The sequence below is a fragment of the Heptranchias perlo genome, chromosome 7, assembly GCF_035084215.1.
Source record: "Heptranchias perlo isolate sHepPer1 chromosome 7, sHepPer1.hap1, whole genome shotgun sequence".
NCBI classification, from domain to species: Eukaryota; Metazoa; Chordata; class Chondrichthyes; order Hexanchiformes; family Hexanchidae; genus Heptranchias; species Heptranchias perlo.
The window spans coordinates 80,909,706-80,934,877 of NC_090331.1; the positions used below are offsets into that span (position 1 = coordinate 80,909,706).

General features: G+C 46.8%; 1 protein-coding gene across 6 annotated transcripts in view; it reads left to right on the forward strand.

Moving 5' to 3' along the window:
* The first annotated feature begins 4,040 nt into the window (after positions 1 to 4,040).
* als2b (alsin Rho guanine nucleotide exchange factor ALS2 b) overlaps positions 4,041 to 25,172 on the forward strand; it is a 142,388-nt gene continuing 121,256 nt past the window's right edge. For 4 of the 6 annotated variants that reach the window (XM_067987957.1, XM_067987962.1, XM_067987961.1 and 1 more), the window contains exons 1-5: positions 4,041 to 4,156; positions 14,306 to 14,422; positions 15,683 to 15,768; positions 18,080 to 18,234; positions 21,239 to 22,561. In XM_067987957.1, the coding sequence (XP_067844058.1) occupies positions 15,749 to 15,768; positions 18,080 to 18,234; positions 21,239 to 22,561 (1,498 nt within the window). In that variant the 5' untranslated portion in view covers positions 4,041 to 4,156; positions 14,306 to 14,422; positions 15,683 to 15,748. The remainder of the gene's footprint in view (positions 4,157 to 14,305; positions 14,423 to 15,682; positions 15,769 to 18,079; positions 18,235 to 21,238; positions 22,562 to 25,172) is intronic. The other 2 variants (XM_067987958.1, XM_067987959.1) reach the window with 2 other exon arrangements.

A 25,172-nucleotide genomic window follows, 5' to 3' on the forward strand; every position in this document is an offset into this window, starting at 1 on the left:
ACACAACGTAACCCCGCCATACAATGTAAACTACAACTTAACGTAACCCCGCCACACAATGTAAACTACAACATAATATAACCCAGAACACAATGTAACCCCACGACACAACGTAAACTACAACCTAATGTAACCCCGCCACGCAATGTAAACTACAACATAATGTAACCCCGCCACGTAATGTAACCCCGCCACGCAATGTAACCCCGCCACGCAATGTAACCCAGAACACAATGTAAACTACAACATAATATAACCCAGAACACAATATAACCCCGCCACACAATGTAAACTACAACATAATGTAACCCCGCCACACAATGTAAACTACAACATAATATAACCCAGAACACAATGTAACCCCGCCACACAATGTAAACTACAACATAATGTAACCCCGCCACACAATGTAACCCCGCCACTCAATGTAAACTACAACATAATGTAACCCAGAACACAATGTAATCCCGCCACGTAATGTAACCCCGCCACACAATGTAAACTACAACATAATGTAACCCAGAGCACAATGTATCCCCGCCACACAATGTAAACTACAACATAATGTAACCCAGAACACAATGGAACCCCGCCACGCAATGTAAACTACAACATAACGTAACCCCGCCACGCAACGTAACCCAGAACACAATGTAACCCAGAACACAATGTAACCCCGCCATACAATGTAAACTACAACTTAATGTAACCCCGCCACACAATGTAATCCCGCCACACAATGTAAACTACAACATAATATAACCCAGAACACAATGTAACCCCGCCACACAATGTAAACTACAACCTAATGTAACCCCGCCACACAATTTAAACTACAACCTAATGTAACCCCGCCACACAATGTAATCCCGCCACACAATGTAAACTACAACCTAATGTAACCCCGCCACACAATGTAAACTACAACCTAATGTAACCCCGCCACACAACGTAACCCAGGACACAATGTAACTCTGCCACACAATGTACACTACAACATAATGTAACCCAGAACACAATGTGACCCCGCTACGCAATGTAACCACAGAACACAAACCCCAGAACACAATGGAATCACAGTACATATTGTAACCCCACCACACAATGTAACCCCGCCACACAATGTAATCCCACCACACAATGTAACCCCAGAACACAATGTAACCCCGCCATGCAATGTAATCCCACCACACAATGTAACCCCAGAACACAAACCCCAGAATACAATGGAATCACAGAACATATTGTAACCCCACCACACAATGTGACCACAGAACACAATCACAGAACACAATGTAATCCCACCACACAATGTGACCCCAGAACACAATGTGAACCCAGAACACAATGTAACCACAGAACACAAACCCCAGAATGCAATGGAATCACAGAACATATTGTAACCCCACCACACAATGTAATCCCACCATGCTATGCAAACCCCACCACACAATGTGACTCCAGAACACAAAGAGACCCCACCATACAACGTGACCCCGCCACGCAATGTAACCACAGAACACAATCCCAGAACACAATGTAATCCCACCACACAATGTGACCCCGCCACACAATGTGACTCCAGAACACAAAGAGACCCCACCATACAATGTGACCCCAGAACACAAAGAGACCCCACCATACAATGTGACCCCAGAACACAATGTAACCCCGCCACGCAATGTAACCACAGAACACAAACCCCAGAACACAATGGAATCACAGAACATATTGTAACCCCACCACACAATGTAATCACACCATACAATGCAAACCCCACCATACGTGATCCCAGAACACAGTGTAACCCCATCACACAATGTAAATGCAGAAAACAATGTAATCCCAGAAAACAATGAGCATGAAACCTGTGATGTAGTGAATTATCCAGTACCTGGTACCCTAAGTGTCTCAAGCATATCTATAATTATTATTAATAATAGTTACCATTATATGTGGTTGTAAGTAATAATAACCATTTTATGCTTAATTCCTATGAAAAGTAATAAATGGCTTTGAACCCTATTATCTTGTGGAATAAATTATAAATTGATAAGAACATCCATTCCCTAACACACGCAATGTAACCTCAGCATACATTCTGTTTCTCTATCTGTCTGTATATCCTTCTCTCTATCTTTCTGTCACTTTCTCTGTCTCTATCGGTCTTCATCTCTCTCTTTTTATCTCTGTGTCTATCTTTGTCTCTATCTTTGTCTCTGTCTTTGTCTCTGTACTTCTCTCTCTGTCTCTATCTTTTCTCTGTTTGTCTCTCTCTCTGTATCTTTGTCTCTGTATGTCTCTCTCTGTCTCTGTCGTTGTCTGTATCTGTCTTTGTCTCTATGTCTGTCTTTGTCTCTCTCTGTCTCTGTATCTATCTCTGTCTCTGTATCTATTTCTGTCTCAGTATGTCTCTCTCTGTGTCTATCTCTATCTCTGCATGTCTTTCTCTGTGTCTCGTTGTCTCTGTATCTCTCTCTCTCTGTCTATCTTTGTCTCTGTATCTCTCTCTTTGTTTATTTGTGTGTGTCTCTCTCTGTCTAACTCTCCCTGTCTGTCTATCTGTCTCTTTCTGTCTAACTCTCCCTATCTTTGTCTCTGTATGTCTCTCTCTGTATGTCTCTCTCTGTGTCTATCTTTGTCTCTCTCTATGTCTCTCTCTATCTTTGTCTCTCTCTATCTTTGTCTCTGTATGTCTCTCTCTATCTTTGTCTCTGTATGTCTCTCTCTATCTTTGTCTCTGTATGTCTCTCTCTATCTTTGTCTCTGTATGTCTCTCTCTATCTTTGTCTCTCTCTGTCTTTAAACTGTATATCTCTCTCTGCCTCTGTCTTTGTCTCAGTATGTCTGTCTCTCTCTGTGTCTGTCTTAGTCTCTCTCTGTCTCTGTATGTCTTGCTCTGTCTCTGTATATCTCTCTCTGTATCTATCTCTGTCTCTGTATGTCTCTCTCTGTGTCTATCTCTATCTCTGCATGTCTTTCTCTGTGTCTCGTTGTCTCTGTATCTCTCTCTCTCTGTCTATCTTTGTCTCTGTATCTCTCTCTTTGTTTATTTGTGTGTGTCTCTCTCTGTCTAACTCTCCCTGTCTGTCTATCTGTCTCTTTCTGTCTAACTCTCCCTGTCTTTGTCTCTGTATGTCTCTCTCTGTATGTCTCTCTCTGTGTCTATCTTTGTCTCTCTCTATGTCTCTGTATGTCTCTCTCTATCTTTGTCTCTGTATGTCTCTCTCTATCTTTGTCTCTGTATGTCTCTCTCTATCTTTGTCTCTGTATGTCTCTCTCTGTCTTTAAACTGTATATCTCTCTCTGCCTCTGTCTTTGTCTCAGTATGTCTGTCTCTCTCTGTGTCTGTCTTAGTCTCTCTCTGTATGTCTTGCTCTGTCTCTGTATATCTCTCTCTGTCTCTATCTCTGTCTCTGTATGTCTCTCTCTGTCTCTGTATGTCTCTCTGTCTATCTTTGTCTCTGTATGTCTCTCTGTGTCTATCTTTGTCTCTCTCTGTGTCGATGTATCTCTCTTTCTGTGTCTCTCTGTGTCTATCTCTGTATGTGTCTATCTCTGTCTCTCTCTATCTATCTCTGTCTCTGTATGTCTCTGTCTCTGTGTCTATCTTTGTCTCTGTATGTCTCTCTGTGTCTATCTTTGTCTCTCTCTGTGTCGATGTATCTCTCTTTCTGTGTCTCTCTGTGTCTATCTCTGTCTCTGTATGTGTCGATCTCTGTCTCTCTCTGTATCTATCTTTGTCTCTGTATCTCTCTATCTCTGTGTCTCTCTCTGTGTCTATCTCTGTCTCTCTGTATCTCTGTCTCTCTCTGTGTCTATCTTTGTCTCTGTATCTCTCTCTCTGTGTCTATCTTTGTCTCTGTATCTCTCTCTATCTCTCTCTTTGTTTATTTGTGTTTGTGTCTATCTGTCTACCGCTACCTCTCCCTGTCTTTGCCTCTCTCTCTCTGTCTTTGCCTATCTCCCTGTCTATTTCGAAACGCGTTTCCCGCTCCACTTGGTGTGTTCTGGTCTGCCTCGGCCCCGGTTTAGGCCGCGCTCGCTCTGTTGTGGAGCCGGATCGCCGATCGCCGCTTCCAGCGGGTCCCGGAGCGGGGAGGGGCCCGCCGACCATGGGAGAGAGGTGAGGCCGGATCCCGGGAGAGCGCGGCAGGTACCAGGCTGTGGGAGGAACGAAGGGCCGAGGCCCCGGTGGTGGCTTGGGGTATTCCGCGTGTGAAAGTGTGTCAGTGAGTGTGAAAGTGTGTCAGTGAGTGTGAGTGTGTGTACGATTGTGACTATGTTTTGTGAGTCTCTGTGTGAAAGGAAAACTGGTGATTGCAGGATATATGAAATGAGAGGATAAGCACACGAGGAAGGATATGGTGATAGGATTAGATGAAGAGGGGTGGGAGGAGACTCGTGTGGAGCATAAACACCGGCATGGACCTGCTGGGCTCAATGCCCTATTTCTGTGGAGATGCCGGTGATGGACTGGGGTTGACAATTGTAAACAATTTTACAACACCAAGTTATAGTCCAGCAATTTTATTTTAAATTCACAAGCTTTCGGAGGCTTGGTGTACTTGGTGTTGTAAAATTGTTTACTATTTCTGTGCTGTAGCTTCGATGTAAAACAGCCAATGTCGGAATTAGGCAGCGTCTGGAAAGACAAATCATTGGAGTTTGAGGTGGCTCTAAACTTCAGCAGTTTCCCAGTTGACACTTGAAGCTCCTTTCTCACCGCCGGCTGGCCTGCTCTCCCCACGCCTCACTATTTCAACTCAGTGATTAATTTGCTCCGTGTGTCTCTTCCCAGCCTTGCCCCTGCCGCAGGTGAGGACTCGACTCTCCTCCACAGCTCCGTCAAAAACCCCGTCCGTTAAGGACTGTTCCTCTGCAAAGTGACTGCCCTTAATCAATGGGAATGGACAGTAGTAGAGACATCCCAGCCAGGAGTATCCTATCCACAAGTGCACATCCCAGGATAGCAAACAGGAACAGCAAAATCGTCACCAGAAAGAATTGCAGTATATAGTATGCAACAGAAAATTATTAACACCACTCGATGCTACTGATACGTATTATTATCATTTCAAATTATTCCCAACACCACCTACAGACACAGACCTGTACCCACCAGCACTGTTCCTCAGTGTTATACAGTGACACACCTGTACCCACCAGTACTCTACACCAGTTTAATACTGACAGACCTGTACCACCACTACTGTAACAGTGTTAGTGACAGACATGTACCCACCAGTACTATACCCCAATGTCATGCAGTGACAGACTTGTACCCATCAGTACTGTACCCCATTGTTATACAATGATAGACCTGTATCCATCAGTACTGTACCCTAGTGTTCTAGCGACAGACCTGTACCCACCAGTAATGTATCTCATTGTTATACAGTGACAGACCTGTACCCATCAGTACTGTACTCTAGTCTTATACAGTGACAGACCTGTGGCAAACATGTTCTTTAAATACTGCAGGACCAAGCTGGGTAGGGAGGGGAACAGATGAGATTTTGCTGGTGGACCCCTGCTGCTATTATTACTGGAGGAGTGAGGATGGGGTGGATCAAGGCAGAGCTGATGAAACTATGCTGGTGATGGCCTGCTGCTGGTTTCACTGGAAGGGTGGGACTGATGGGTTTGTGCTGGCCTGGCCCTGCTGATGCTTTCTTACAATCATAGAATGGTTACAGCATAGAAGGAGGCCATTTGGTCCATGAGTCCATGCTGGCTCTCTGCAAGAGCAATCCAGCTAGTCCCACTCCCCCGCCCTATCCCCATAGCCATGCAAATTTTTTCCCTTCAAGTCCTTATCCAGTTCCCTTCTGAAAGTCACGGTTAAATCTGCCTCCACCACCCCCTCAGGCAGTGCATTCCAGATCCTAACCACTTGCTGTATAAAAAAGTTTTTCCTCATGTTGCCTTTGGTTCTTTTGCCAATCACCTTAAATCCATGTCCTCTGGTTCTTGACCCTTCTGCCAAAGGGAACAGTTTCTCTCTATCTACTCTGTCTCGACTCTTCATGATTTTGAATACCTCTATCAAATCTCCTCTCCGCCTTCTCTGCTCTAAGGAGAACAAGCCCAGCTTCTCTAGTCTATCCACGTAACTGAAGTCCCTGGAATCATTCTAGTAAATCCCTTCTGCACCCTCTCTAAGGCTGTCACATGCTTCCTAAAGTGCAGTGTCCAGAACTGGACACAATACTCCAGTTGTGGCCGTCATCATATCCTCCTTGCTTTTGTACTCTGTCTCTATTTATAAAGCCCAGGATCCCGTATGCTTTTTTAACCGATTTCTCAATCTGCCCTGTCACCTTCAATGATTTGTGCATATATACCCCCAGATCTCTCTGTTCCTGCACCCCTTTTAGAATTGTACCCTTCAGTTTATATTGCATTTCCTCGTTCGTCCTACCAAAATGTATCACTTCACACTTTTCTGCATTAAATTTCATCTGCCACATGTCCGCCCGTTCCACCAGCCTGTCTATGTCCTCTTAAAGTCTATCACTATCCTCCACACTGTTTACTACCCTTCCAAGTTTTGTATCATCTGCAAATTTTGAAATTGTGCCCTGTACACCCAGGTCCAAGTCATTAATATATATCAAGAAAAGCAATGGTCCTAGTACCGACCCCTGGGGAAAACCGCTGTATCCCTCTCTCCAGTCCGAAAAACAACCGTTCACCACTACTCTGTTTCCTGTTACTTAGCCAATTTCAAATTCATGCTGCCACTGCCCCTTTTATTTCATGAGTTTCAACTTTGCTGACATGCCTATTATGCGGCACTTTATCAAACGCCTTTTGAAAGTCCATATACACCACATCAACTGCATTGCCCTCATCGACCCTCTCTGTTACCTCATCAAAAAACTCTATCAGGTTAGTTAAACACGATTTGCCTTTAACAAATCTGTGCTGGCTTTCCTTTATTAATCCGCACTTATTCAAGTGACTGTTAATTTTGTCCCAGATTATCGTTTCTAAAAGTTTCCCCACTACCGAGGTTAAACTGACTGGCCTGTAGTTGCTGGGTTTATCCTTGCACCCTTTTTTGAACAAGGATACAACATTTGCAATTCTCCAGTCCTCTGGCATCACCCCCGTATCTAAGGATGTTTGGAAGATTATCACCAGTACATCTGCAATTTCCAACCTTACTTCCCTCGGCAACCTAGGATGCATCCCATTTGGACCGGGTGACTTTACTGGAGGAGGGTGTGGTGGGGCTGATGAGACTGCTTCTATGGGCCTACTGCTAGTTTCACAGGAGGAGTGGGGGAGGGGCAGATGGGGCTGTTGAGATGTGCTGTCACTAGTTTTACTGGAGGAGTGGGGTGAGTCTGATGGGATTGTGCTGGTTTAAGTCTGCTGCTGGTTTCATTGGAGGAGTGGGATGAGTCTGCTGCTGGTTCCATTGGCTTAAGAGTAATCGCTTCACACTGAAGGACCGAAAGAATGGTGTTTCTCGTTAAACTACATTTCGTTCTGTACCTGTAAACCTCTGTGCATACATGGATGCAGTGGGTTACTTTGGACTTTCAGAAATCTTTTGACTAAAGTTCTATGTGACAGACTCCGAATTAAATAGAGAGGCACATAAATCTAGACTAGATGGGACTGAGTAAGAAACTGGTTTAAATATAAGAAGCTCTGGCCAGGAGTTAAAACCATGTGTACTCTTTAAGTGAAGTGTAGTTAGAGACCGGGGGATAACTGGACCAGGTTTTGCAGACGTAATTCAGCCCCCATTTTAAAGTCAGACATTCTGTCCTTTTATGTATTGTAAATTTCAGTGTCCTCATTTACAAATCTTTGAAGGTGCCAGGACAAGTTGAGAAAGCTGTTAAAAAAGCATATGGGATCCTGGGCTTTATTAATAGCGGCATAGAGTACAAAAGCAAGGAAGTGATGCTGAACCTTTATAAATCACTGGTTAGGCCTCAGCAGAAGTATTGTGTTCAATTCTGGGCACCACAGTTTAGGAAGGATGTCAAGGCCTGAGAAGAGATTTACTAGAATGATGCCAGGGATGAGGGACTTCAGTTATTGGATAGACTGGAGAAGCTGGGGTTGTTCTCCTTAGAACAGAGAAGGTTATGGGGAGATTTGATAGAGGTGTTCAAAATCATGAAGGGTTTTGACAGAATAAATAAGGAAAAACTGTTTCCAGTGGCAGAGGGTCGGTAACCAGAGGACACAGATTTAAGGTGATTGGCAAAAGAGCCAGATGCGAGATGATGAAACATTTTTTTAAGCAACGAATTGTAAAGATCTGGAATGAATGCACTGCCTGAAAGGGTGGTGGAAGCAGATTCAATAGTAACTTTCAAAAGGGAGTTGGATAAATACTTAAAGGGAAAAAATTTACAGGATTATGGGGAAAGAGCAGAGGGATGGGACTAATTGGATAGCTCTTTCAAAGAGCCGGCACATGCAGGATGGTCCGAATGGCCTCCTCCAACTATGATAATAGGAACTACCTATGTAAACTTGTCACATTGTAATTACACTCTCTTTCCTGTGGTGGTGCTGCAGTGTAAAAGTGGGTGATCTGTGAGGGAAGGTTAGAGAAGATCAGGCTCCACAGTCTGGAGAGAAGGGGGTTTTGGGGATCCTCACTGAGGGAAATAAACTATTAAATGGGATAGAGAAGAGAACCCAGAATATTACTGTAAATTCAACCAGGAGAGTGGGAGCAGAGGGGACACTCTTAAATTAGTGGCAAAGAAATTTAAAGCAGATCATCTTCAGAACCTCTTTACTCAGAGAGTGAGAAATGTTTGGAATGATGTGGCAGGAGTGGAATAGAGAAAAAACATCATGAAAATACAGAAGTAAAATGAGAGTAGAACACTCCACTAATGCTCTGGGCTGCACACAAGGTTTGTCAGAAGTCAGCTTCTGACTATTTCTGTGTCATTCCAGTAGTTATGGAAACTACCCCACAATATGAATGGTGCAGACTCTGAAGATGAAACAATGGCCGTCTCTTGAACCTGCCTCTTAGGGGAAGGGGGAAATGGCAGTTTTCCTGCTTTATTTTGTTTTGTATTTTTTTTAAGTTTTTATTTTCTGTCTGATATTCTGCAGTTTGCGGGGGCTGTCGGGAAAGCAGACAGTATTTCAGGTTGTATTGTTAGCATCGTTGAGTACAAAACGAAGAGCTCTACGAGGCTTTGGTCCGGTTTTGGTGCAGAGGGACTGGGGAAGGTGCAAAGGAGAGAAACCAGCATGATATCAAATGTTAAAGCTTAACGATGGGGGTAGGATCTGAGAGCTATTTACTTTGGAGCAATGCAGACTGACAGGGCGTGACTGAAGTTTTTATCACGATGAAGGGATTGGACGGATTCTGGATAGGTTATTTGAGATAGATGGGGCTGGTAGGGCTGAAGGTTATCCTATGAAATCCACGGGCAGGAAGTATTTCTTTTCACTGGGAAGTGTACAGAGTCGCAAAAGCCCTTTAAAAGGGAACTCGACAAGTTCCTGAGAGGATATTGCCAGTTATAGGGTGTAAGTTGTCAGTTAGTTATGACTGCCACGAGTCAGGAGCTCCCGAACATTCCTGGGGCTCGAGATTAAAATGAAACAGAAAAAGGTGGCTTATGACAAGTGTTAGGTTCATAATATAGTAGAGAACCAAGCTGGATACAGAAAGTACAGAGGAGATCTAAAAAAGGGAATAAGAGGGGCAAAGAGAGAGTATGAGAACAGATTAGCGGCTAACATAAAAGGGAACCCAAAAGTCTTTTATAAACATATAAATAGTAAAAGAGTAGCCAAAGGAAGAGTGGGGCCAATTAGGTACAAAAAAGGAGATCTTCTTGTGGAGGCAGAGGGTATGGCTGAGGTACTAAATGAATACTTTGCATCAGTCTTCACTAGAGAAGAGGATGCTGCCAATATAGTAGTAAAGGAGGAGGTAGGAATGATATTGGATAGGATAAAAATATATAAAGAGGAGGTACTTTAAAGGTAGAAAAGTCACCCAGTCCTGATGGGATGCATCCTAGGTTAATGAGGGAAGTAAGAGCCCTGGAGGCAATCTTCTAATCCTCCTCATAAGGGGATGGTGCCAGAGGTCTGGAGGTTTGCAAATGTTACACCCCTGATCAAAAATGGGGAGAGGGATAAACCTGGCAATTACAGGCCTGTCAGCCTAATGTCGGTGGTGGGGGAAACTTTTAGAGACAATAATCCGGGACAAAATTATTTGGCATTTGGAAAAGTATGGGCTAATAAATGAAAGTCAGCACGGATTTGTTAAAGGAAAATTGTATTTGACTAACTTCATTGAGCTCTTTGATGAAGTAACAGAGAGGGTTGATGAGGATGGTGCAGTGATGTTGTGAATATGGACTTTCAAAAGGCATTTGATAAAGTACCACATAATAGACTTGTAAGCAAAATTAAAGCCCATGGGATTAAAGGGACAGTGGCAGCGTGGATACAAAATTGGCTAAAGGACAGAAAGCAGAGAGTAGTGGTGAATGGTTGTTTTTCAGACTGGAGGGAAGTATACAGTGGTGTTCCCCAGGGGTCAATATTAGGACCACTGCTCTTTTTGATATTTATTAATGACCTGGACTTGGGTATAGAGGGTATAATTTCAAAGTTTGCAGATGACACAAAACTTGGAAATGTAGTAAACAATGAGGAGGATAGTAACAGACTTCAGGAGGACATAGACAGACTGGTGAACTGGGCAGACACATGGCAGATGAAATTCAACCCAGAGAAGTGTGAAGTGCTCCATTTTGGTAGGAAGAATGAGGAGAGGCAATATAAACAAAATGGTACAATTTTAAAGGGGGTGGAGGAACAGAGAGACCTGGGGGTGTATGTACAGAAATCATTGAAGGTGGCAGGACAAGTTGAGAAGGCTGTTAAAAAAGCATATGGGATCCCAGGTTTTATGAATAGAGGCATAGAGTACAAAAGCAAGGAAGTTATGCTAAACCTTTATAAAACACTGGTTAGGCCTCAGCTGGAGTATTGTGTTCAATTCTGGGCACCATAGTTTAGGAAGGATGTCAAGGCCTTAGAGAGTATGGAGGAGATTTACTGGAATGGTACCGGGGATGAGGGACTTCAGTTACGTTGAGAGACTGGAGAAGATGGGGTTGTTCTCCTTAGAGCAGAGAAGGTAAAGAGGAGGTTGGATAGAGTTGTTCAAAATCATGAACGGGTTTGAGCGAATAAATAAGGAGAAATTGGTTCCAGTGGCAGAAGGGTCGGTAACCAGGGGGGACAGATTTAAGGTGATCGACAAAAGAACAGAGGCAACATGAGGAAAAATGTTCTTACGCAGAGAGTTTTTATGATCTGGAATGCACTGCCTGAAAGGGTGTTGGAAGCAGATTCAATAATAATTTTCAGAAGGGAATTGGATAAATACTTGAAGGGAAAAAAGTTACTGGACTATGGGGAAAGAGCAGAGGAATGGTACTAATTGGATAGCTCTTTCAAAGAGCCAGCACAGGCTTGATGGGCCAAATGGCCTTCATCTGTGCTGCATCATACTATGATACTTTGTGGTTCAGTATAAAGTCTTGCTGTGGGTTTCCATTTGAGTGACGATATCCTGGGACTAGATGTTCAGTATGAATGTTTCTGCAGCACTACATTCTTTACTGTGCTTATACCAGGCGGGGTTTGACCTCCCTTTTGTTTACATATGATGTGGAGATGCCGGTGATGGACTGGGGTTGACAATTGTAAACAATTTTACAACACCAAGTTATAGTCCAACAAATTTATTTTTAATTCCACAAGCTTTCGGAGGCTTCCTCCTTTGTCAGGTGAACGGTATGGAAATGACATTTTCGAATCCTTCGCATTTTAAAATCACAGAACAATGCCTGGTGATTACTGCCCGTTGCCAAGGCAGTCACAGTGAGCAGACAGAAAGGTGTCACCTAAAAAGGCCACTGAATATACAAACCCCCCCAAAAAAAAAAATTTGTTTACATACTCTGAGGGAGTCAGATCACCTGTAGGGCATCAACATATAGAATGTGGAAGCCCTAGGGAGCATGTGGGAGGATCATAAGAGGCTGTGGGGGTTTGGAGCACAGTATTCTTTGAAGATGCATTCAGGTGTTTAAAAACTTCAGCCGATTGCTCCATGAAGAAATAGTTCAAGTGTTTGTGGTATTCATTCTTGGGATGTGGGCGGTCGCTAGCAAGGCCGGCATTTATTGCCCATCCCTAGTTGCCCTAGAGAAGGTGGTGATGAGCTGCCTTCTTGAATCGCTGCAGTCCGCGTTGTTAGGTACAGCTACAGTGCTGCCTGGTTTCATTCTTCTGATCCTTTTTTGCAGCAGTTCGATACAACTGAGTGGCTTGCTAGGCCATTTCAGTGGGCAATTAAGAGTCAACCACATGTGTGGTGTGGTCACACATGAACTAGAGTGGGTGAGGACATCAGATTTCCTTCCCTAAAGGACATTAGAGAACCAGTTGGGTTTTTACAACAATCCGACAGCTTCATGATCACATTTACTGACACCGGCTTTTTATTCGATATTTATTTTGTTTCTTTTAAACTGAATTCAAATGCTGAAACTGTCATGGTGGGATTTGATCCTGTTCTTATCCAATATCCGTACACGGAGTCAGACCTCTGGATTGCTAGTCCAGTGACATAACCACTACACTACCATATCCTCATGTTTTTGTGTGTGTGTTAGACTGTGTGTGTATATATTTGTATGTTAAGAGTGTGTGTGTTTGTGTGCGTTAGACTGTGTGTGTGAATGAGTGCGTGTCAGTGTGTGTTTGTGTGTATATTAGAGTGTGCGTGCGTGTTCGAATGCATGCGTGTATGTTAGTGAGTGCGTGTTAGAGTATCTGTGTTAATGTGTGCATGTGGGTGGCTGAGAGTGTGTGCGTTTGTGTGTGTGCTAGAGTGTATCAGTTAGTGTTAGTATGTATGTGTGTGTGCGTGTATGTTAGTGTGTGTAGATTTGTTTTCTGCCTCCCTCCTCTCTTGAAGGCCCTGGCACCTTCTGAGGTATAAGGACCTCACCCAGGTGGTAATATTCTCACTGTCTGGATTCAGACATATTGTAGTAGGCTATTTGACCATGGGAGCTGCACAGCAAAGTCAGATTATGTTCTCATCCGACATCCGTACACGTGGTCAGTGATCCAGAGCAGCATGCTGGCTGATATTCCCTCTCCCAAACGGGGGAGAAAGGGGAAAGTTTTGTAGTTCCACTTACTGCTCAGTTTGCCTGAGACCAGCTAACTCAGCATAGACAGTGGATGGAACGTGGATCCTTCTGGCCTGTATGGCTCAATTATACCTTGCCTCATGCTAACCAAGCTATTGAAGTGGGCGGTGGGGGAGAGAGCGTAGACTGTGTTGGAAGCTGCAGGAACTTTCTATGTTCAGTACGTTGAATAACTCTGTGTATAATTATCCTTTGTAACCGCAGTCTCCTGAAAATGATGGGAGTGGCTGGTTAAAATAAGCACTGGTCACTTTAGTGACTGACCAGGGAGGATGTGGGATGGGAGAATCCTGAGCTACTCTCCAAATCCGGCAAGGCCCTGTCATTCACACCAGCAGGAATTCTGAACTGTAAGCCCGGGGGAGGATGTTGCACCCTCCCTGTACAGTACAGGTCTCTGACGTGGCTGCAGTTCAGTCATTAGCACACGGCACTGGGAGTGAGGAGAGAGGGAGGAGGGAGATTATCAGGATGGGGTAATTGGAGCTAAGGAGGAATAAAATAGCAATAAAATAGAGACACAAGAAAGGCTGTGACAGAATTTGAAGGTTCGAGCTGAGGGAGGGATCAATTAACAGAGCTCTCTGCTGTGTCAGTTGGTAAGTGCACTGGAATAGAGAAATCTAGATCAGACGGATCCCAGGTTTGAGCCCTGGTCTGCGCTGAGTTCAGGTTAGCTTCGGCATTTCTGGGCCAGGGCGGGGAAAGAATCAGCTGGAGTGTCAGTTGTTGGTCTCTATCTGATGCATGTGCGTGACCATCGAACAAGGACAGGCTTGGAGGTTTGGCTGTGATGCTTTCCGTGGTGGAACAGCTCATCGGCAGTCACCATCTAGTCTAGCCCGTGAGAATTGGCAAGGTGCTAGAGGTTCTGCTGCATGAACTGCTGCCTCCAGGAGAGGAAGGAAGAAGTGTGCAGGGGCAAAAAGAGATTAAATTAATTTGACATATTTAAAAATGACCAGGAACTGTGGAAATGTTTGTGGTTGTACTTTTCTGTTAACTGGTGTTTACTGGGAGTGAAACAACAACAACTTTCATTTATATAGCGCCTGTAACGTAGTAAAACGTCCCAAGACGCTTCAGAGGAACATGATCAGACAAAAATTGACACCGAGCCAAAGAAGGAGACATTAGGACAGGTGACCAAAAACTTTGTCAAAGAGGTAGGTTTTAAGGAGCGTCTTAAAGGAGGAGAAAGGTGGAGAGGTTTAGAGTGGGAATTACAGAGCCTCGGACCTAGATGGCTGAAGGCACAGCTGCCAGTGGTGGTGTGAAGGAAAGGGGAGATGGACAAGAGGCCAGAGTTGGAGGAGCCAGAGTTCTGGCTGGAGAAGGTTACAGAGGTAGGGAGGGGTTTGAACACAAGAATGAGATTTTTAAAATGAAGTCGTTCAAGGACCAGGAACCAATGTTGGTCAGCGAGCACCGGGTGATTGGTGAACAGGACTTGGTGCGAGTTTGGATACGGGCAGCAGAGTTTTGCATGGGCTCAAATTTATGCAGGGTGGAAGGTTGGAGGCCGGCCAGGATAGCGTTTGAATAGTAGAGTCTGGAGGTAACATGCACGGATGAGGGTTTCAGCAGCAGATGCGCTGAGGCAGGGAGAGACGAGCGATATTATGAAGCTGCAAGTAAACAGTCTTCGTGGTGGAGAGAATATGGGGTCAGAAGCTCAGCTCGTTCAAATAGGACACTGGATATGGGACAAGCGGAATGACAATACAGAGGCAGTAGAGGGGATGAGAGAGGTGGTGGTGAGGTAGAGCTGGGTGTTGTCAGTGTGCGTGTGGAATTTCTCCAATGGACAGCATATAGATGAGAAATAGGAGGGGTCAAGGGGCTCCAGAGGTAACGGTGCGGGAGGTCGTTGCAGGAGGTTCTCTGGATAGATGAGTAGAACCAATCCCACCCAGCTGGACAACGGAGGAGAGGCATTGGAGGAAGATGGTATGGTCAACTGTGCCAAAGGCTGCAGACAGGTCATGAAGGATGAGAAGGGATAGTTCAACAGGGTGTTAGTCAAAGAGGATGTCATTTGTGACTTTGATTAGGGCTGTTTCAGTGCTGTGACAAGGACGGAAATCTGATTGAAGAGGTTAAAACTTGGAGTTGCGGGAAAGATGGGCATGGATTTGGGAGGTGACAACACGTTCAAGGACTTTGAAGAGAATGGGGCGGTAGTTTACGAGGACAGAGGGGTCGGGGTGGATTTTTGAAGAGGGGCTTAATCATAGTAGATTTGAAAGGGAGGGGCATAGAACCTGAGGAGAGAGAACCATTAATAATATCAGGTAGTATGGGGGCTGGGAAGGGAAGTTGAGTGGTCAGCAGTTTGGTGGGATTAGGGTCAAGGGAGCAGGAGGTGGGGCTCGTGGACATTGTGATTTGCTGCCCCATTCAAATGAATGATTTCTTCTCTCGAGGTTCATTCCTATAGAATTTTCTGGAGAGCTGGACTACGCAGACAGTGGTGACAGGAGGACCTAGTAATGTCTGGCCAGGACACGAGGTAACACCATCATCGGATTGGGTTTATTAGGTCTGAATCCAGGGACTTGCGAGCACAGTAGATTCCAACACCAGGAAAGACCCCGCTGTCCATTCAGCTGGTGCCAAAAACAAATCCCCCCAATTGGCCAAACCCCTCAAATATCTGTCCAATTCTCCCTGAAATTGCCCCGCACTCTCTGCCCCACTCCCTTCCTGGACAGTCCATCTCACACACTAACCACGCTGTGTAAAATATTTAAATCTAAACTCTTGTCCCATCCATCCTTTACGATCATAGAAAGGTTACAACATGGAAGGAGGCCATTCGGCCCATCGGGTCCATGCCGGCCGATGCAAGAGCAATCCAGCTAGTCCCGCTCCCTCACCCTATCCCCGTAGCCGTGCAAATATTTTCCTATCAAGTACTTATCCTGTTCCCTTTTGAAGGACATGATTGAATCTGCTTCCACCACCACCTCGGGCAGTGCATTCCAGATCCTAACCACTCGATGTGCAAAATAGTTTTTCCCTCATGTCGCCTTCGGTTCTTTTGTCAATCATCTTAAATCTATGTCCTCTGGTTCTTGACTCTTCTGCCAAAGGGAACATTTTCTCTCTATCTACTCTGTCTAGACCCTTCATGATTTTGAATATCTTGTCCCCTTTGTTCTGGTCTTTGTGCCAATCTCCAACGTATTACCAGGGTTCAGTTTATAGATCTTGAATCCTTCAATAATCTCTCCTTTGAGCCGCCTTTTCCCCACAGTAATCAATCCCAGGGTCTCCACAGTAACCACTTCCAGGCTCTGCACCCTCTCCCCAGTAACCAATCCCAGGCTCTTCACTCTCTCTAGGTATGATGTACCAATGCCCAGAATAGTACACAATACTCTAGGTGTGGATGCACCAGTGCCCACTGGTGCCCGACTCCAGGTGTGGCTGTATGAGGGCCCAGAATTGTACCCAGTACTCCAGGTGTGCCGTACCAGTGCCCAGAATTGCTCCCAATACTCCAGGTGTGGATGTACCAGTGCCTAGAATTGCTCCCAATACTCCAAGCGTAGCTGTACCAGGGCCCAGAATTGTACCCAGTACTCCAGGTGTGACAGTACCAGGGCCTTGTACAGATTCCTCTCCAACCCAGCAGTGCTGAGGTTAACTGTAGCACCAATTGCTGCCCAGGATAAGAACTCGATCGTGTTCGTTCAGTTTTGTTGACTCAACCCACTAATGTCCTCAGCACGTGCCGTGTGGTGCGATGCTGATGCTGCTGTACGGTAGTCTAAAAGGCAGAACTTGTTGTCTAACAGCAGTGCACCGATGTCAAGTATCTTGATCCACCATAGTCTAAAGCCATGGAACAGTCATGGCCTGAGACCCGGAGTCAGCCAGTGCTGTTCGTGTACACCTCTATTAGTGTTCGCTTCGGCTCAGTGGTTGGACTCTCGCCTCAGAGAGTCAGAGGGCCATGGGTTTAAGTCCCACTCCAGAGACTTGAGCACATAATCTGGGCTGACACTCCAGTGCAGTACTGAGGGAGTGCTGCACTGTTGGAGGTACCGTCTTTCGGATGAGACGTTAAACCGAGGCTCTGTCTGCCCTCTCAGGTTTACGCACCAGCACTAATTTGAAGAGCAGGGGAGTTCTCCCGGTTTCCTGGCCAATATTTAGCCCTCAATCAACATCACTAAAATCAGATTATCTGGCCATTATCTCATTGCTGTTTGTGGGACCTTGCTGTGCACAAATTGGCTGCGCGTTTCCTACATTACAACGGTGACTACACTTCAAAAAGTACTTCATCGGCGGTTAAGCGCTTTGAGACGTCTTGAGGTTGTGAAAGGTGCTTTATAAATGCAAGTCTTTCTTTCTTTCCTTATATTGGGTCTGCCCTGAGACAGAGAGGTGCAGGAACAGGCTCCGAGATACTGGCAGGGAAAAGTGGGATATATCACTCCTTCAAAAAAAAGGGAGCAATCACTGAGTGCTGGTGTGGACACAGCCAGGCTTGAGTCTTGTTTTGTTCTAAGCTGGTTTAAACAGAGAGTTGCCAAGCAGAGGCTGCAGAGTGTCCCTGCAGGGTGAGGAGGGTGGGGAAGAGTGGGGGGAGAATCACACCCGGGAGCCACAGGCCATATGCCAGCCCTCGGCTAGTCAGGTGGAGAAAATTGAAAAAGAAACTTCAGGAAAAAGGGAGGAAATGTAACCAGGAAAACAATACACCCAGAGAGCATAAAAAGTTTAACAAAAACAATGAAGGAAAAAAGAATAAAGTGGTTAAGCTTTTATTGTGAAGGTTTCAGCTTGTGTTTCTTTTTAATGTTGTTCAGCCCAAGAGAGGAGGAGAGTCCTCAGGAGCGAGGCTTTCTGCAGGTTTGGACGGGATATGGCAGCACTGGGATTCCAGAGCAGCTGCCTGGCCTTGGTGGCAAGGTGGTGTTGCAGGCTGCCCTGGGAACAGAACACTGTGTGCTGCTGACAGAAGGTGAGTGGAACGAGCAGGGTCAAGTGGATTCCCAAATTTGCGTGGGGGTGGGGAGGGCAGGGCGGCTGGGCCTGAGATCGGACAGCTGGAACAAGACTGGCAAGGTAACACCAGATCTCCGCCCCAAAGGTGAATGGGGGCGGGGGAAGGGGAGAACTCTGCCCAAAGGTGAACGGGGGCGGGGGAAGGAGAGAACTCCGCCCCAAAGGTGAATGGGGGCAAGGGAAGGGGAGAACTCTGCCCAAAGGTGAATGGGGGCAAGGGAAGGGGAGAACTCTGCCCAAAGGTGAACGGGGGCGGGGGAAGGAGAGAACTCCGCCCCAAAGGTGAATGGGGGCAAGGGAAGGGGAGAACTTGCGTCCACCCAATAGATGGCCTGGCGTGTACAAGGCGGGGTGGGGCGAGTTGTGGTGGGATGTGGCAGGACTAAGATGGCAGTACCCGCCAGGTTCCCAGCGGTTCCCTCGTCCTGAATGCCAAGCGTCCTGGATGCCCACAGGGACGTCTGGGCCTGGGGTCTAGGCCTGGAACACCCCAGAAGATGGATGGTTACCACGGTGTAATCTGAGAAAGACAAATCAAAGTATTTTCTTAATGGCGAAAGACTAGGAATGGTGGGGGAGCAAAAGTGTCCATGTACACAAATCACTAAAAGCTAGTGCACAGGTACAAAAAGGAATGTTGGCCTTTATCTCAAGGGGGCTGGAATACAAAGGGAAGGATGTGATGCTTCTGTTGTACAGAGCCTTGTTCAGACTCCATCGGGAGTACTGCGTTCAGTTTTGGGCACCGCACTTCAGGAAGGATATATTGGCTTGGAGGGGGTCCAGTGCAGATTCACCAGAATGATTCCAGGGCTTAGAGGCTTAATTTATGAGGGCAGGTTATATAAACTTGGCTTGTATTCCCTTGAGTTTAGAAGGTCTAGGGGTAATGTAATTGAGGTGTTTAAAATGATAAATGGATTGGGTAGATCCAGAGAAACTATTTCCTCTGGTGGGGAAATCAAGAACAAGGGGACATAATCTTTAGAGCTTGGCCATTCAGGAGTGAAATTAGGAATCACTTTTTCACACAAAGGATTGTGGAAATCTGGAACACTCTCCCCAAAATGCTATGGGTGCTAGGTCAATTTAAATTTTTAAGATTAAGATTGATAGATTTTTGTTGGGTAAGGGTATCAAGGGATATGGAACAAAGGTGGGTAAAATGGAATTGAGGCACAGATCAGAATGATCTTATTGAATGGCGGAACAGGCTCGAGGGGTTGAATGACCTACTCCTGTTCCTGTGTTCCTATTATCTCTCCTCCTCCTTCACCTCTCTGGACACGGTTGACCATACCATCCTCCTCCAATTCTTCTCCTCCATTGTCGAGCTCTGTGGGACTTCCCTTGTCTGGTTCCACTCTTATCCACTCGTAGCCAGAGCATCTCCAACAATGGCTTCTCTACCTACACCCGCCCCTCCCACTCCACCATTACCCCTGCAGTCCCCTTGATCTACCCTTGGCCCCCTCTTCTTCTTCATCATCTACATGCTTCCCCTTGGTGACATCATCTGCAGGCATGGGGTCAGCTTCCACATGTACACTGACGACACCCAGCTCTACCTCTTCACCATCTCTCAATCCCTGCACTACCTCTGGGTTGTCAGAGTGCTTGTTCGACATCTAGTCCTAGATGTGGCAACACTTTCTCCAGTTATACATTGGAACATAGGAACAGGAGAAGGCCATTCAGCCCCTTGAGCCTGTTCCGCCATTCAATGAGATCTTGGCTGATCTGTTTCTTAACTCCGTTCACCCGCCTTGGTTCCATATCCCTTAATACCCTTACCTAATAAAAATCTATCAATCTCAGTTTTAAAATTTTCAATTGTCCCCAACCTCAACAGCTTCTTGAGGGAGAGAGTTCCAGATTTCTACTACCGTTTGTACATTACCCCTGAACGGCCTTGCTTTAATTGTAAGGTTATGCCCCTTGTTCTAGACACTCCCATCAGAGGAAATAATTTTTTTCTACCGACCATATCAAATCCTTTAACCATCTAAAACACTTCAATCAGATCACCTCTTAATCTTCTGTATTAAAGGGAATACAAGCCTAGTCTTTGCAACCTGTCCTCATAATTTAACCGTTTTAGCCCTGGTATCATTCTGGTGAATCTGTGCTCCACCCCCTCCAAGCCCAATATATCCTTCCTGAGGTGCGGTGCCCAGAGCTGAAAACAGAGCTGAAATCTTCGGCCCCTGTCACAAACTCCATATCCCTGTCACTGATTCCATTCCCCTACCCAGGCCACGTCTCAGGCTGAACCAGACTCTTCCCAGCCCCGGCGTCTTGTTCAAACGCAAGCAGAGCTTCCGACCCCATATTCTCTCCATCATAGAGTCCACATAGTCTCCACTTCTGCCTCAGCCCATCTGTTGCTGAAACCCTCATCCATGCCATTGTTCCCTCTAGACTCGGCAATTCCAATCCTCTCCTGGCCGGCCTCCCATCTTCCACCTTCCATAAATTTAGGCTCATCCAACACAATGCAACCTCAATTGCTAACTCACACCAAATCCCGTTCACCTATCACCCCTGTTCGCAGATCTGCATTGGCTCCCGGTCCACCAACACCTCCAGTTTAAAATTCTTATCCCTGTGTTCATAAACCCTTCATGGCCTCACCCCTCCCTATCTCTGATCCCGCCTCAACCCTACAACCAACCCCCCCCCACCCCAGAACTCTCTGTTCCAACAACTCTGGCCTCTTTTGCATCCCTTTCCCCCTCGTCCCATCATTGGCGGCCATGCTTTTAGTCACCTAGATTCCCACCCTCTGGAATTCCTTCCCTATATCCCTCCACCTCCCTTTGGTTGACCCTCTAATATCTCCTCCTTTGGCTTGATGTCCATTTACTTCTGATTAAGCCTCTGTGAAGTGCTTTGTGACATTTTTCTTATAAATGCAAGTTGTTGTTGAACTAGTGCCTGAAGGCCTTTTCCCATTTCAGGTGGTGAAGTCTACAGCTTTGGACACTTTCCGTGGAGACTGGAATGCAATGCCAGTGAGTTGGCAGTCCCCACGCTGGAGCAGGCCTTAACTGGCTTGCATGTTGTTAGTGTGGCGGCCGGAAGCCACCACAGTGGAGCTGTAACCGAGGATGGAGCCGTGTACATGTGGGGAGACAACTCATCCTGTCAGTGTGCTGTCCAGGGTGAGAGCCAGGTCCCGATGCCAACTCTGGTCACAATCTCCGACCCTGAAACCAGCCCACCCGAGATGACCCGGACAGTGCAGCTGGCCTGCGGAGAGCAGCACACTCTGGCCTTGTCGTCGAGGCGAGAGGTTTGGGCCTGGGGCAGTGGCTGCCAGCTCGGACTCGTCACAACAGCTTTCCCCATGGCAAAGCCTCAGAAGCTGGAGCACCTGGCTGGGCGGGTGGTGATGCAGATCGCCTGCGGAGCCCACCACAGCCTGGCACTTGTTCAGAGGTCCTCGCCCCACGAGAAGAGGCAGAACCCGGAAAAATGCCACCACTGCCACCAGCTGCTGCTGACAATGATGGACAAAGAAGACCATGTGATTATATCGGACAGTCATTACTGCCCCCTGGGCATGGCGCTGTCTGACACGGAGCGCAAGCACTCTCCGCAGATTCCCGACCACCACCGCTCGCCTTCTGAGCCTTACCCTCACAATCACGTCATGGACGCACATAACACTGAGCTGCCATGGGCAGGGCAGCCCGAGCACCTCCCAAACGCTGCCGATAAAGCAGAGCCAACAGAATTTCCTGGCAAAGCCGAGGAGGGTAACTCTTCCAGCACACCGCTGGAGCCCGACGGAGCCGTGAACAACGCGAGACCCAGGAGCTCGCAGTACCCCGATGAAGAGGCAGTGAAGGAGTACCTCAAAAAGCTTTCAGACATCTCCCAGGTGGACTCCTCCATGAAAAGCGCGCACCTTTCGTGCCTGCAGCCCCTGCCCACATCTGAGGACACTTGCCCCTCTAGCCCTTCCTCCGCAGCCCCTTCAACATTTAATACCCTGGTGGTCTCCTGCGCCTCAGTGGTTGGGGAGAAAGTGGCCGCCACTTACGAAGCCCTTTCTCTCAGAAAAGTCGTGAACTACTACTACCCGTCTCCGACTGCAGTTGTGACTTGCATCAGCAGCCCGGCAAGTGGCGGATCCCAGCACAAGGAGACGAGGGAGGAACAGATGAAAATGGAGGAGTCCATGCCCGACAAGAAGAGCTTCAGCCTGGGGGATATCCGGGAGCAAGGGTCAGAGGGCATTTGTCGTCGACTGTCTCTGCCAGGACTTTTGTCTCAAGGTACTGCATAACTGCAAGTAAAGGTGGGCTTCAGATGGGTAGAGGACACTAGTCCCGGGGAGTCATCACATCTAGCTAAGCAATAGCAGCTCCACCAGCATCTCAGCAAAGGCAGGTGAAAGCTTCATGTAGACGCCCTCAGTCATCACTTGAATCGTTCACCTGTCTTTTCTGTCTCAGGTACTGACCCGCCTGTTGTGTATTTCCCTCTCACTGACCCACCTCTTGTGTGTTTCCTTCACACTGACCCACCTGTTGTGTGTTTCCCTCTCACTGACCCGCCTGTTGTGTATTTCCTTCACACTGACCCACCTGTTGTGTATTTCCTTCACACTGACCCACCTGTAGTGTGTTTCCTTCACACTGACCCGCCTGTTGTGTATTTCCTTCACACTGACCCGCCTGTAGTGTATTTCCTTCACACTGACCCGCCTGTTGTGTATTTCCTTCACACTGACCCGCCTGTTGTGTATTTCCTTCACACTGACCCGCCTGTTGTGTATTTCCTTCACACTGACCCGCCTGTTGTGTGTTTCCCTCTCACTGACCCGCCTGTTGTGTGTTTCCCTCTCACTGACCCGCCTGTTGTGTATTTCCCTCTCACTGACCCGCCTGTAGTGTATTTCCCTCTCACTGACCCGCCTATTGTGTATTTCCCTCACACTAACCCGCCTGTTGTGTATTTCCCTCTCACTGACCCACCTGTTGTGTATTTGCTTCTCACTGACCCGCCTGTTGTGTGTTTCCCTCTCACTGACCCGCCTGTTGTGTGTTTCCCTCTCACTGACCCGCCTGTTGTGTATTTGCTTCTCACTGACCCACCTGCTGTGTATTTATGCTTCTCACTGACTCACCTGCTGTGTATTTATGCCTCACACTGACCCACCTGCTGTGTATTTATGCCTCACACTGACCAACCTGCTGTGTATTTATGCCTCACACTGACCAACCTGCTGTGTATTTATGCCTCACACTGACCCACCTGCTGTGTATTTATGCCTCACACTGACCAACCTGCTGTGTATTTATGCCTCACACTGACCAACCTGCTGTGTATTTATGCCTCACACTGACCAACCTGCTGTGTATTTATGCCTCACACTGACCCACCTGCTGTGTATTTATGCCTCACACTGACTCACCTGCTGTGTATTTATGCCTCACACTGACTCACCTGCTGTGTATTTATGCCTCACACTGACCAACCTGCTGTGTATTTATGCCTCACACTGACTCACCTGCTGTGTATTTATGCCTCACACTGACCAACCTGCTGTGTATTTATGCCTCACACTGACTCACCTGCTGTGTATTTATGCTTCACACTGACCCACCTGCTGTGTATTTATGCTTCACACTGACCCACCTGCTGTGTATTTATGCTTCACACTGACCCACCTGCTGTGTATTTATGCTTCACACTGACCCACCTGCTGTGTATTTATGCTTCACACTGACCCACCTGCTGGGTATTTATGCTTCACACTGACCAACCTGCTGGGTATTTATGCTTCACACTGACCCACCTGCTGTGTATTTATGCCTCACACTGACTCACCTGCTGTGTATTTATGCTTCACACTGACCCACCTGCTGTGTATTTATGCTTCACACTGACCCACCTGCTGTGTATTTATGCTTCACACTGACCCACCTGCTGTGTATTTATGCTTCACACTGACCAACCTGCTGGGTATTTATGCTTCACACTGACCAACCTGCTGGGTATTTATGCTTCACACTGACCCACCTGTTGTGTATTTATGCTTCACACTGACTCACCTGCTGTGTATTTATGCCTCACACTGACCCACCTGCTGTGTATTTATGTCTCAGTTAAACTAATAGAAGGATTCAGTTTGTCTGAGTGTTGTTAGAATAATGGACACTGACAGTAGATTACTGGCTGATGTCTAATCTAGGATTTCAGACTGGTTCGGTGCTGTTATAACTAAACCATTATTGTTTGCCAGATGTGAATATATCTGATATCTGGAGTGTGTTACAGAGTACCTAATTATTGAGTTCACAGCATGTCATGAACCACTTTCCTCACCATTGCTTGTTTACATTACAGCCACGAATGCACTGCCTGCTCTCTGCTTTGATACCAACACTCTCATTTGTGCTGGTCATTCTGTATTCTTACCAGAACTCTAGCTGTGCTGTCATTACATATGCACTGAAGGGCTTTCCCCTCACCCAGGGCTGGGGTATGGGACTGAGTACAGTAACTCACCCGGAGCTCTGACTGGGCTGGAGTATGGGACTGAGTACATTACCTCATCCGGGGCCTCTGACTGGGCTGGAGTATGGGACTGAGTACAGTACCTCACTCAGGGCTCTGACTGGGCTGGAGTCTGGGACTGGGTACAGTACCTCACTTGGGGCTCTGACTAGGCTGGGCTATGGGACTGGGTACAGTTGCTCACCTCGGGCTCTGACTGGGCTGGGCTATGGGACTGGGTACAGTACCTCACCTGGGGCTGTGACAGGGCTGGGGTATGGGACTGGGTACAGTACCTCAACTGGGGCTCTGACTGGGCTGGAGTCTGGGACTGGGTACAGTACCTCACCTGGGGCTCTGACTAGGCTGGGCTATGGGACTGGG